Here is a 12,247-nt window from a genome sequence, read left to right on the forward strand (position 1 = left end):
TCACTTGGGTGGGGGGAGTCATCAGAGTCTATCATATCCTTTGGGATAGGGCCGAGGACCACTGCCATGTGTCTTGGCTCAGGGAGTATCCCTGTATGTGGATTGGGCGCCCAAAGTCCACAGCTATGCTAGGGATAAGTACTGAACTACTACAGGAGGTCCGTTAGATTTCCGAGGTTTTCTCACTGAAACCCACATTCCTAGGGTCTGCATCAGTCCCATGCTGGTATCCAGTTATCAGTCTGGGGACCAAGAACTCCCTGATGTTCAGATCTGCTGTTTCTGTGGGTTTCTTTCAGCCTGGCCTGGACACCTTTGCCCATCTCTCATTCTTCTCTGCAACTGGATTCCAGTTCAGTTCAGTTCAGTGATTAGTTGTGGGTGTTTGCTTCTACTTCTACCAGCTGCTGGATGAAGGCTACAGGATGGCATATAAGTCAGTCATCAATCTCATTATCAGGGAGGGCATTTAAGGTAACCTCTCCTCTGTTGCTTAGATTGTTGGTGTCATCTTTGTAGATCTTCAGACCTTTCCCTAGGGCCTGATTTCTCTGTAAACTTAAAATGTCTCCCACAATTATGGTATCTCCTTTCTCGTTTTCTTCTATTCTTCCCCAGACTCAAACTTTCAGCTCCTTCGAGGCAAATCTATCAGAATTACACCTGACTTTTCCATGGAAACTCTGAAAGCCAGAAGGTCCTGGATAGGTATTTTTTTTTAATTTAAATCAGAAAAAAGCTCATTTTGCATGTCAATCCCAGTTCCCTCTACCTCCACTCCTCACTGGCCCCTCACCAAACCCCCTATCCCATCTCTTTTCTGCTCACCAGGGAGGGTAAGGCCTTCCTTGGGGGTGGGTTTTGAAGTCTATCACATCATTTGGAGCAGGGCCTAGGCCCTCCCCTCCGTGTCTAGGCTGAGAGAGTCCATTGGTACACCAGGGATAACTAACTGATCCACTAACAGAGACCCCATAGATTGCTTATTGACACCCACATTCAGGGGGTCTGGTTCCATCCCATGCTGGTTTCCCAGCTACCAGTCTGGGGTCCATGAGCTCCCCCTTTTTCAGGTCAGCTGTTACTGTGCATTTCTCTAGCCTGGCCTTGACCCCTTTGCTCATCACTTCTCCCTTGCTGCAATTGGATTCCAGGAGTCCAGATCACTGCTTAGCTGTGGGTGTCTGTTCCTGCTTCCATCAGCTACTATATAAAGGCCCTAGGATGGCATATATGGTAGTCATCAATCTCATTATAGGAGAAGGGCATTTAAGGTAGGCTCTCCACTATTGCTTAGATTCTTAGTTGGGATCATCCTTGTAGATCTCTGGACATTTCCCTAGTGTCAGATTTCTCATTAAATCCATAATGGCTCTCTCTATTATGGTATCTCTATTCTTGCTCTCCTTTATTCTTCCTCTAACTCAATCTTCCTGCTCCCTCATGTCCTCCTCTCCCTACTCTTCTCTGCCTCTCTTTCTCCTAACTTCCTCTCCCCTCCCACCATGCTCCCAATTTTCTCAGGAGACCTTGTCCCTTTCCCCTTCTCCAGGGGACCCTGTATATCGCTCTCAGGGTCCTGCTTGTTTCCTAATTTCTCTGGTGGTGTGGATTGTAGGCTGGTAATCCTTTGCTCTATGTCTAATATCTATATATGAGTTAGTACATACCATGTTTGTCTTTTTGTGAGTGGGTTACCTCACTCAGAATGGTTTCATCTAGTTCCATCCATTTGCCTGTGAAATTCAAGATGCCTTTTTTGTTTGTTTGTTTCTTTCTTTCTTTCCACTTGGTAGTACTCCATTGTGTAAATGTACCACATTTTTCTTTATCCATTCTTCAGTTCAGTGGCATCTAGGTTGCTTCAAGTTCTGGCTATTACAAATAATACTGCTATGAACATAGTCCTTTTGTATGAATGTGCCTATTTATGTATATGACTAATAATAGTGGGATTGCTGGATCTTGAGGTAGACTGATTCCCAGTTCCTGAGGAACCACCATACTGATTTCCAAAGTGGCTGTATGAGTTTGCACTCCCAAGAATATTAGAGGAGTGTTCCCGTTTCTCCAATCCTCTCCAGCATAAACTGTCATTGGTGTTTTTGATTTTAGCAATGTTGGCTAGTGTAAGATGGTATCTCAGAGTTGTTTTGATTTGCATTTCCCTGATGTCTAAGGATACTGGGCACTTTCTTAAGTGTTTTTCAGCCATTTTATATTCCTCTATTGAGAATTCTCTATTTCTGAACCCCACTTTTTAATTGGATTATTTTGTGTTTTGCTGACTAGCTTCTTGTCGTCTTTGTATATTTTGAAAATCAGCCCTCTGTCAGATGTGGTGTTGGTGAAGATCTTTTCCCATTATGTGGCTACTGTTTTGTCATGTTGACTATCCTTTGCCTTATAGAAGCTTCTCAGTTCAGGAGGTCACATTTAAATTACAAATCTCACTGTCTGTGCTACTGGTGTTATGTTCAGGAAGAAGTCTCCTGGACCAATTCATTCAGGAGTACATCCCATTTACTCTTCTAAGAGGATCAGAGTGGATGGATTTATGTTGAGGTCTTTGATGCATTTAGAATTAAGTTTTGTGCTTGGTGATAGATAAGGATCTATCTACAGTCTTCTACATGTCAGCATTCAGTAATCCCAGCACCATTTGTTGAAGATGCTCTCTTTTTCCTTTGTATAATTTTAGGTTCTTTGTCAAAAATCAGGTGTTTTTATGTGTGTGGGTTAATATCAGGGTTTTCTATTCAATTCCATTGGTCTACGTGTCTATTTCACGGCAATACCAAGCTGTTTTCAGGACTATAACTCTATAATAGAGCTTGAAATCAAAATCAGGGATAGTGATGCCTCTGGAAGTTCCTTTATTGTAAAGGGCTCTTTAGGCTCCTCTGGGTATTTTTTTCCATATGAAGTTGAGTATTGTTCTTTCAAGGTCTGTGAAGAATTGTGCTGGAATTTTGATGGGGATTGCAGTGAATCTGGAGATTGCTTTCGGCAAAATTGCCATTTTTTACTATGATGATCTTACCTATCCAAGAACATAGGACATCTTTCCATTTTCTGATATCTTCTTTAATTTCTTTCATCACAACTCAATGTTCTTGTTATACAGGTCTTTCCCTTGTTTGGTTAGTGTTACACCAAGAACTTTCTGTTGTTTCTGGCTATTAAAGGGTAAAGGGTGATATTTCTCTGATTTCTTTCTTAGACCATTTATCATCTGTATCTACTGGGCTACTGATTTTTTTGAGTTAATCTTGTATCCTGCCACTTTGCTGAAGTTGTTTTTCAGCTGCAGGAGTTCCCTAGTAGACTTTTTCAGGTCATTTATGTAAACTATCATATTACCTGCAAATAGTGAAAGTTTGACTTCTTACTTCCTGATCTGTATCCCCTTGATCTCCTTTTGTTGCTTACTGCTCTAGCTAGAATTTCCAGTACAATATTGAAGAGATATGGAAATAGTGGACAGTCTTGTAATATTCCTGATTTTAGAGGAATCACATTGAGATTCTCTATATTTAGTTTGATGTTGGCTGCTGGTTTACTGTAAATTGCTTTTATTATATTCAGGTATGTTCATGTTATCACTGATCTTTGGAGGACAAGTATCATGAACGGTTGTTTGATTCTGTCAAAGGCTTTTTCAGGATCCAGTTATTTGATCATGTGGTTTTTCCTTTTCAGATTGTTTATGTGGTGGATTACACTGATAGATTTTTGCATGCTGAACAATCCCTGCATCCCTGGGATGAAGCCTACTTGATCATGGTAGATGATGTCTCTGATGTGTTCTTTGATTTGATTTGCCAATATTTTATTGATTATTTTGCATCAATGTTCATGAGGGAGATTGGTCTGTAGTTCTGTTTCTTTATTGTGTCTTTGTGTGGCTTGGGTACAAAGGTAATTGTAGCCTGTTTGAAAGAGTTTGGCAATGACCCCTCTGCTTCTATTGTGTGGAACACTTTGAGGAGTATTGGTATTAGCTGTTGTTTGAATTTCTGGTAGAATTCTGCACTGAAATCATTTGGTCCTGGGCATATTTTGGTTGGGAGACTTTTTATGACTGCTTCTATTTCGTTAGGGGTTATAGGTTTATTTAAATTGCTAATCTTTTCTGGATTTAATTTTAATAAGTGATATCTATCCAGAAAATTGTCCATTTCTTTTAAATTTTCAAATTTTGTGGAGTACAAGTTTTCAAAGTATGACATGAAGATACTCTGGATTTCCTGAGGGTCCATTGTTATGTCCCTCTTTTCATTTCTGATTTTGTTAATTTGCATGTTCTTTCTCTGCCTTTTTGTTAGTTTGGATAAAAGTTTGTCTAACTTGTTGATTTTCTCTAAGAACCAACTCTTTGTTTCATTTATTCTTTGTATTGTTTTCTTTGTTTCTACTTTATTGACTTCAGCCCTCAATTTGATTTATTTCCTGGAATCTACTCCTCCTCGGTGAATTTGCTTCTTTTTGTTCTAGGGCTTTCTCTTGTGCTGCTAATTCTCTAGTGTGACTATTCTCCAGTTTCTTCATGAGGGCCCTTTGTGCTATGATCTTTCCTCTTAGCACTGCTTTCAAATTGTCCCATTAGTTTGAGTATTTTGTGTCTTTATTCTCATTAAATTCTAGGAAGGCTGTAATTCTTTTTTAATTTCTTCCTTGACCCAGGAATGGTGCAATTGCATTTTGTTCAATTTTCATGCATTTGTAACGTTTCTGCAAATTGTGTTGTCTTTGAATTCTAAGTTTAAAACATGGTGATCTGATAACATACTTGGGTTATTCCAATTTTTTTGTATGTGTTGAATTTTACTATTTTGTCCAGTATGTGGTCGATTTTAGAGAAGGTTCCACACGACACTGAGAAGAAGGTATATTCTTTTGTGTTTGGATAGAATGTTCTATAGATGTCTATGAAACCTAACTAAGTCATAACTTCTGCTAGTTCTTTGTTTCTTTGTTAATTTTCCTTCTGGTGGTCCTGTCTAGTAGTGGGAGTGGGATCTCAAAGTCTCCTACTATAAGTGTGTGAGGTTTTATGTGTTATTTGAGATTTAGTAATGTTTCCTTTACCAATGTGGATGTCTTTGTACTAAGGACTTAGATGTTCAGAATTCAGACTATATCTTGATGGAATTTTCCTGTGATGTATATGAAATGAACTTCTTTATCTCTTTTGATTGTTTTTAGTTTGAAGTCTAGTTTGTTAGATATTAAGATTGCTACACCAGCTTGTTTCTTGGATCCTTTGATTGGAAAACATTTTCCCAACCTTTAACTCTGAGGTACCTTCTGTCTTTGAAGTTTAGGTGTGTTTCATGTATGCAGCAGAAGGATGGATTCTGTCTTCATATCCATGTTGCTAGCCTGTGTCTTTTTATAGTCAAATTAACTCCATTAATATTGAGGGATATTAATGACCATTGGTTGTTAATTCTTTTTTGTTTTGAATTTTTTGATGGTGGTGGTATTGTGTGTGAATTTCCCCCTACTTTTCCTTTTGGTTGGTAGTAAAGTGGGATTATCTATTACATATGTTTTTGTAATTATAGTTAACTTCCTTGGGTTGTAGTATTCCTTCCAGAAATTTCTGCAGGGCTGGATTAATGGATATGTATTGTTTAAATCTGGTTTCATCATGGAATATCTTGTTTTCTCCATCTATAGTGATAGAAATTTTTTGCTGGGTATGGTAGTCTGGGCTGGCATCTGTGGTATCTTAGTGTAGGTAGAATATCTATCCATGACCTTCTGACTTTCATTTTTTCCATGGAGAATTCAGGTGTAATTCTGATATGTTTGAATTTATTTGTTACTTGGCCTTTTTCCTTTGCTGCTCTTAATAGTCTTTCTTCATTCTGTATGTTAGGTGTTTTGTTATTATGTAGTGAGGGGACTTTTTGTGGTCTCCTTTATTTGCTGTTCTGTTGGCTTCTTGTGCCTTCATTGGCATGTCTTTCTTTAGTTGGGAAAGTTTTCTTCTGTGATTTTATTGAATGTGTTTTCTCAACCTTTGAGGTGGGTTTCTTTACTTTATTCTATACCTATTATTATTAGGTTTGGTCTTTTCACAGTGTCCCATTTTGTGTTTGGGGTTCATTACTTAAGAGTTTCTTTGATCAATGAATCTATTTCTCCCAGTGTATCTTCAATGTCTATGATCCTCTCTTCCATCTCCTGTATTTTATTTGTTATGCTTTCATCTGTAGTTCCTGATCGTTTACCCAGCTTTTCTATTTTTCAGCATTCCCTCAGACTGTGTTTGTTTTTACTGTCTCTTTTTCAACTTTCAATTCTTGCACTGTTTGAATTGTTTCTTTTACTTGTTAGGTTGTTTTTTTCTTGTCTTTCCTTGTTTTCTTTAAGAGATTTGCTTATTACTTATATAAATCTGGAGAAAACACTCATGAATCTTTTAACTTCAGTGACCTCTTTGAACCTTTTAAGTTTTGTTTCCTTCATGGTCCTTGTATTTTCATTGCTCATTTTCCAGGAGCATATATTTCAATTAAGAGAAATAACTAAACAAAGTTTTGCCCAACTCTCTCTTACATTATTTCTGTTACTTCTTCCACTGTGTTATCTGTGTCATGGAATAGGTGTTATAGATGTTGTCTATTCCCTTCTTTCCATGGCTGATTAAGATTCTATGCCAGAGCAACAGTTATGTGTGCTCAGTATCTGACTAGATATAAATATCTGTGGTAAAAAGGCCTATTATAAAATAAAGTTACCCCCTCCATGAATAACTAAGTCTCACAGCCATAGTAATATACTGAATAAACACAAATGTTCAAAAGGCAACCCAACAGGCATACTCCACACATTTAACAAAGCACTATCAGTTATTTCCTTCCTGGAGTCTATGACCTACTAACCATGGACTTTTGCCCTAGTTTACTAGATATGAATCACCTTCTGTGGAGTAGACCTTAAGTCCAACAAAATAAAATGTGTTGCACTCAAGCCTCATACATAAGCAGACACATTTGACCTCCTGTGTTCTACTCTGGACCATAGCAAGGTAGCCCTCCACTATCCACATTCTTGAAGAGATCTGGGATCTTCATCCTGAATGGTGTATTTTTCCTTTGGCTGCATAATAGGTCAGCCCTAGGAGTTATCTCCTATCTTTCTCACCTTGTTTTCTTCTTCTTTATGGTCTGATATTTCCTATGAGTCCAGACATTTGGATTCCAGGAAAGAGGGGTTTATTAGCAGAGATATACTTTTCACTCTCTTTCCTTCATATCCTGCCAGCTGTAAGAAATGACAAACCATATGATCTTCCCTTTTTCCACTTTTTCTGCCAATTCAGAGGCTAATGTCTGTATAACTTCCATATGTCCTTCTTTCTGCTCTAATTCCTCCTTTAAATGGGCAGATTCTTTCTGGAAATACAGCTGAGCCTCAGTTCTTTGTTTTCTTTGTCTTATCACTCCAGTAAAGACAATGTTATTGATATAGCAGCCAACCTATAGTCCTTTCCCATATATACTGTTTTTAGAAGTCATAGTAGAGTCCTTTATCCATCTGTGTACTCACATGATGGGCCCAAAATGGCAAGCATCCCCATACCAAATAAAGGACTATTAACAGCAATCACAAGAAGCACACAGCCATCTCTACAGCAAGGAGACACAATCTCCTATACTACATTAGCTGCAGTTAGCCTTACCAAGATTGCTCTCACAGATGCTGTACTCTCACCCAGATCAGACTACAAGCCTACCTTTACCATCTTGGAGAGGATGAATAAACTCAAAGAAAATACAATACTCTCAGGAGGGCTACTGGAAGTAGAATTTCCAGAAATTACATATAATATACTCCAGTGATACACAAAGCACACACATAAATACAAGTATATATACACAATTTTGTAAATAGGAAAATGGCATGCCCAAAGTTTGCACTGAAGACAGCCATATGCAAATGTAGAAACATGGCTATCTCTAAATCAACATATAGAGGCAATCTGAAGCACAGAACGACAGGCTTGCAGACTGTGGAGATGAAGATAAACCGATGGACGTAAAAGAAGAATGAAAATCATTCTATACCAGGATACAATCAGCTATCAGACATGGCTTAGGAAATAAGATTCAAGAGTTCTGGTAGAGTCCATTACTCACTCACTTTCATAGCAGAACTTTCAACTGTAATAGTTGTAATCAATTCAAAATAAAAATTTGAATTTACCAGAAATTATGTATAGAAAACAAACATCACATGATTGTGCTGGTGAGATGGCTCAGCAGGTAAAGTAGCTTACCAGCCAGCCTGATGACCTGAGTTCGATTCCAGGGATCCACATGATAGACAAAACCAACCCCTGGAAGTTGTCCTCTAACATTCACATACAACTATTGGTGCATGCATGTGAATGTACACACACACACACACACACACACACACACACACACACACACAGGTAAATTCATTTTTAAATAATTACAGAATTAAATCATGAAACTTTCATGCATATCCCAAAAGAAAAAGTCACAATAATACAATTGCTTCTTTATGTGAGAGTTTTGTCTGACTGAGGCAAGGTTTCATGTAGTTCTGGTTGTAGTTCAGGTATATAGGAAAAGATGATCTTGAGTTTCTGGTCCTTTGGATTCTCTTTCCAAAGTGCTGGTCTTACAAGTGTGTACCACCAGACCTTGCTGCAGGTAGTGATGTGGATCAAACCTTGAACTTCATGCATGCTAGGCAAGCATGCTACCAGCTGACCTACACCACAGTCTCTTACATGGGATTAAAACAACTGGGTTGCCTCATCCAGACTTGATGTGAGAGTATATATCTATTCTTATTGCAACTTGCCATGCTGTGTTTGGATGATATCCCTGGATGCCTGGTCTTCTCTGAAGGGAAACAGAGAAGGAAATGGATCTGGGAGGAAAAAGAGATGAGTGGTGGGACTGAGAGGAGAGGATGGAGGGAAAACTGAATTTGGGATGCAATTTACAAGAGAAGAATAAATAAAGTAATGTAACTTTCAGACAATAAGTTAATAAAAGAAATATTACAACTATGATCTGGGAGCTCAGAGAGACATGAATATATTTTAAGAGAATGAAACCTAAGAGTTGAATGTAAATATGAAGCCAATCCATATATAAAAATAAAACTCAATAAGAAGATAGAGTTAATAAGCAAATACCAAACTGAGGTATTGCTGGAAATGCTCAAGTGAATAAACCAAATAAAAACTCAATGGAAAAGCTTACTAGTAGAATGCACCATGTAACACACAGTATCAGGGCTGGAAGACAAAGTAGAAGATGTAGATAATTCATTAAGTCAATGATAACACTTTTAAAAGATAATTGTAACATGGGAGATCTCTGGAACAAAATGAAAAGACCATAGTCTTTGAGCTATGCCATAGAAGGATAACACCATAATAAAGGAATAGAAAATATTTTCAATACATTCACTCACAGGAAAAAATGCTGTATACCAAAAGAAACATATGGCCATCCACATGTAAGACAATGACAGACAGGACAAGAGAAGAAACCTCCAAGGACACACTACAGTTAAATATTGAAAAGACAGAATAAAGAAAGGGTATAAAAAGCTAATAGAAAGAACAAGTCATTTACTTACATAGGCATGCCAATCAGAATAATTTCTGATTAGTCAACAAAATACTTAAACCCAGAGGAACTGGAAATATGTATTTCAAGTTTTGAAAGACAGCAGTTGTAAATACAAACTATTATATCCAGAAAAATTAAAATTGATAATAACAGGGGAAATAAAATCTTTCTAGAAATAACAGTAAATTAAATGATTTATAATTACTGAGCAAGTTATACAAAAGATACTGTAAGGAATACCCCAGTCTAAAGAGAAAGATAAATACACAAAGAGATCTCAGAGAACAAAGAAGTAATGCCAGGACTGTTAATTAAAAAAGATCTAAGAAAACATGAAATGACATTAATTAACACATATGTTAAAATCTCTTTGTTAATAGTCTTATTATCTTAATAAAAAGACACAAACAAGCAAATGATATTTAAAAACAATGAGACACCATGTAGACTGTAATGGAGTGAGAGGCCTGGACCTTTTCTCTGGAAAATTGACTCCACCATTTGATGGTAGGATGGGAAGAAGATAAGAGAATCAGAGACTGAAGAAAGAAGCAAGGAGGAGATGGATGAAGACAGAGCTCAGGGAAAGGAGACATTTTATTTTATGTTATTGAAAAAAAAAAGAAGAGGAGAAAGAGGAGGAGGAGAAGGAGGAAGAAGAAGAACTGAAACCTAAGGATTTTACTTTATTTTTTTATTTTTTTAACAACAAAAAATTTATTGATTTACAAATTTTAAAATGGATCACTTAAAAGTGGGACTATTTTAACCTTATTATTGTTAAACTAATTCTTTCAAAATGTACTTTTTTTTAAAGTGACAGAAATTACCCATGGACCAATCTTTTTTAACATGAACCTTTAAGTGTTTTCTATGTTATGTCAAGCAATCTGCAGAGCACAGCAGAGTGCAAAGATTGTGCAGTGGTCTTTACACAGACATCTGACCAGATGCAAGCACATAAGTTGTAAGCTTTGCAGCCGTGGCCTTTACTATATTTATCCGAATATCTGTATCAAGAAAGCTATGTGAAAACCACTGCTTATTACCAGCAAAACAAGTAGGACACATTTAAACAAAGGTAAAACTTAATTGTGACATATGTATTGTAAAACTACTTGCTACAGCCTACATTTCAGTGGGCTCAACATCATCATGTAAGAAAAAAAGCACAAAAGATTCAGACTAAAAGATTTTCCTTTTTCTTTTTGCAACCTTCATAAGCAAAGAGCACAGCTTAATGATTAACACAGTTCTTAGGCTTAGTCCTTAGTCAGTAGATTCCCAAGTGCAAGTCCAGTCATGCTGCCTCAAGGAACTCTACGAAGATGCTGACATTTCCTTCCCAGCCTGTCTTCTTATGGGGGAAAAGTCACCAGAAGTATGCCTGTGAGTGGATTTGTGAGAAGCCTAGAAACTTTAACAGAGTTCTGTGAAACTTGCCGATTTTTCCAACTCAACAGAACTTCTATCGATTTCCACATTCATTACATACGACAAATGTTGTCATTGGTTCATCAGCACTATGAGTCTGCACCTGTGTATAAGTGCAGTTCTTTTTACATTTGCCACACGTGAACAAGTCAGTCTGGGTCCCACCTGTCTTGGCCATCTGATGCTCTCTGATGGCTTCTTTGGTCAGGTTTTTCCTCATTTCTTTGAGCTCATCACTAGCCATTTCCTCTGCTGTCATTCTAGCAAATAGGTCAGGAGGAATATTCCCACACAGCGCATTTTTCCTTAAATTTGGATTCTTTGCATCTTTAAGATTTGATATCCTACTCCGTACTCTGTTTTTGTATTTCATGTCTGTATTCCGTATTTCTTGATATATAGCTTCCTCAATCTGTGATCCCAGTTCTTCCTCATCGGCTCCAATAGCAACGTAGTCATCTCCCGTCCGGAGAGCTGCAGCTAGCATCTCCCTACATTTTAACGGCACAGAATCAGAAGTGCTTGGTGCCCGAGGAAAAGATGAAACATAAGTGTCTCGAGCATTTGTCTTATCCTTTCTGCTGCTTACATTGCCGCTGGAACTACTTTCTTCTCTTGCTTCAGGGCTATTCTGTGATGAAATTGTAGGTTCTTTTTTCTTTTCTTCAGGGTCTTTATCAGTTGATGGACCATCTAACATTTTTTTCCAGGATTTGATGAGTGATTTGGCTAAAGATGCAACTTCTTCGTCTGTACTCTGCTTACGCATAGCATTGACAGACATCCCAATTCTCGTGGACTGTAATAATCCAGAGTCATGGGAATATTCTTAAACTCTTTCAGCAAATCCAATGCACCAGCTGCGTTCTTCTTCTGCACCATCTTGTCCATCTTCTTGGCAATGTGAATCACCTCGTTCTGCATGGCTTGGGAAGGCCTCCACTCACCCGGCCGCAGCGGACGGGAGGCGGGAGAAGCTGTGCAGACACTGGACAAGCTGTGAAGCAGACGGCCTAGGCCTTCCTCGGCGATCCGGCCGGCGGCGGCGGCGCCAAACGGCTTTTTATTTTTTGTCAGAGTAATATAATTAACATACCTTGGTTTTGGAACCTGGAGGAGTTCCACAAACGCTCATTCTTTGGGTTCACTTTTCCATCGTATTTGCTGTCATTAAAACACAT

At 38.0% G+C, this 12,247-nt stretch overlaps 1 protein-coding gene across 1 annotated transcript; it reads right to left on the minus strand.

Annotated features, from left to right (window-relative positions):
* Positions 1-10,714: 10,714 nt before the first annotated feature.
* Positions 10,715-11,893, minus strand: LOC100765626 (transcription elongation factor A protein 1-like). Its single transcript, XM_035451708.1, has one exon. The coding sequence runs from the start codon at positions 11,848-11,850 to the stop codon at positions 11,101-11,103; it is 750 nt and encodes a 249-aa protein (XP_035307599.1). The 5' UTR covers positions 11,851-11,893; the 3' UTR covers positions 10,715-11,100.
* Between the last annotated feature and the right edge of the window lie 354 nt (positions 11,894-12,247).

This window comes from Cricetulus griseus (assembly GCF_003668045.3).
Source record: "Cricetulus griseus strain 17A/GY chromosome 1 unlocalized genomic scaffold, alternate assembly CriGri-PICRH-1.0 chr1_0, whole genome shotgun sequence".
In the NCBI taxonomy this organism is placed as follows: Eukaryota; Metazoa; Chordata; class Mammalia; order Rodentia; family Cricetidae; genus Cricetulus; species Cricetulus griseus.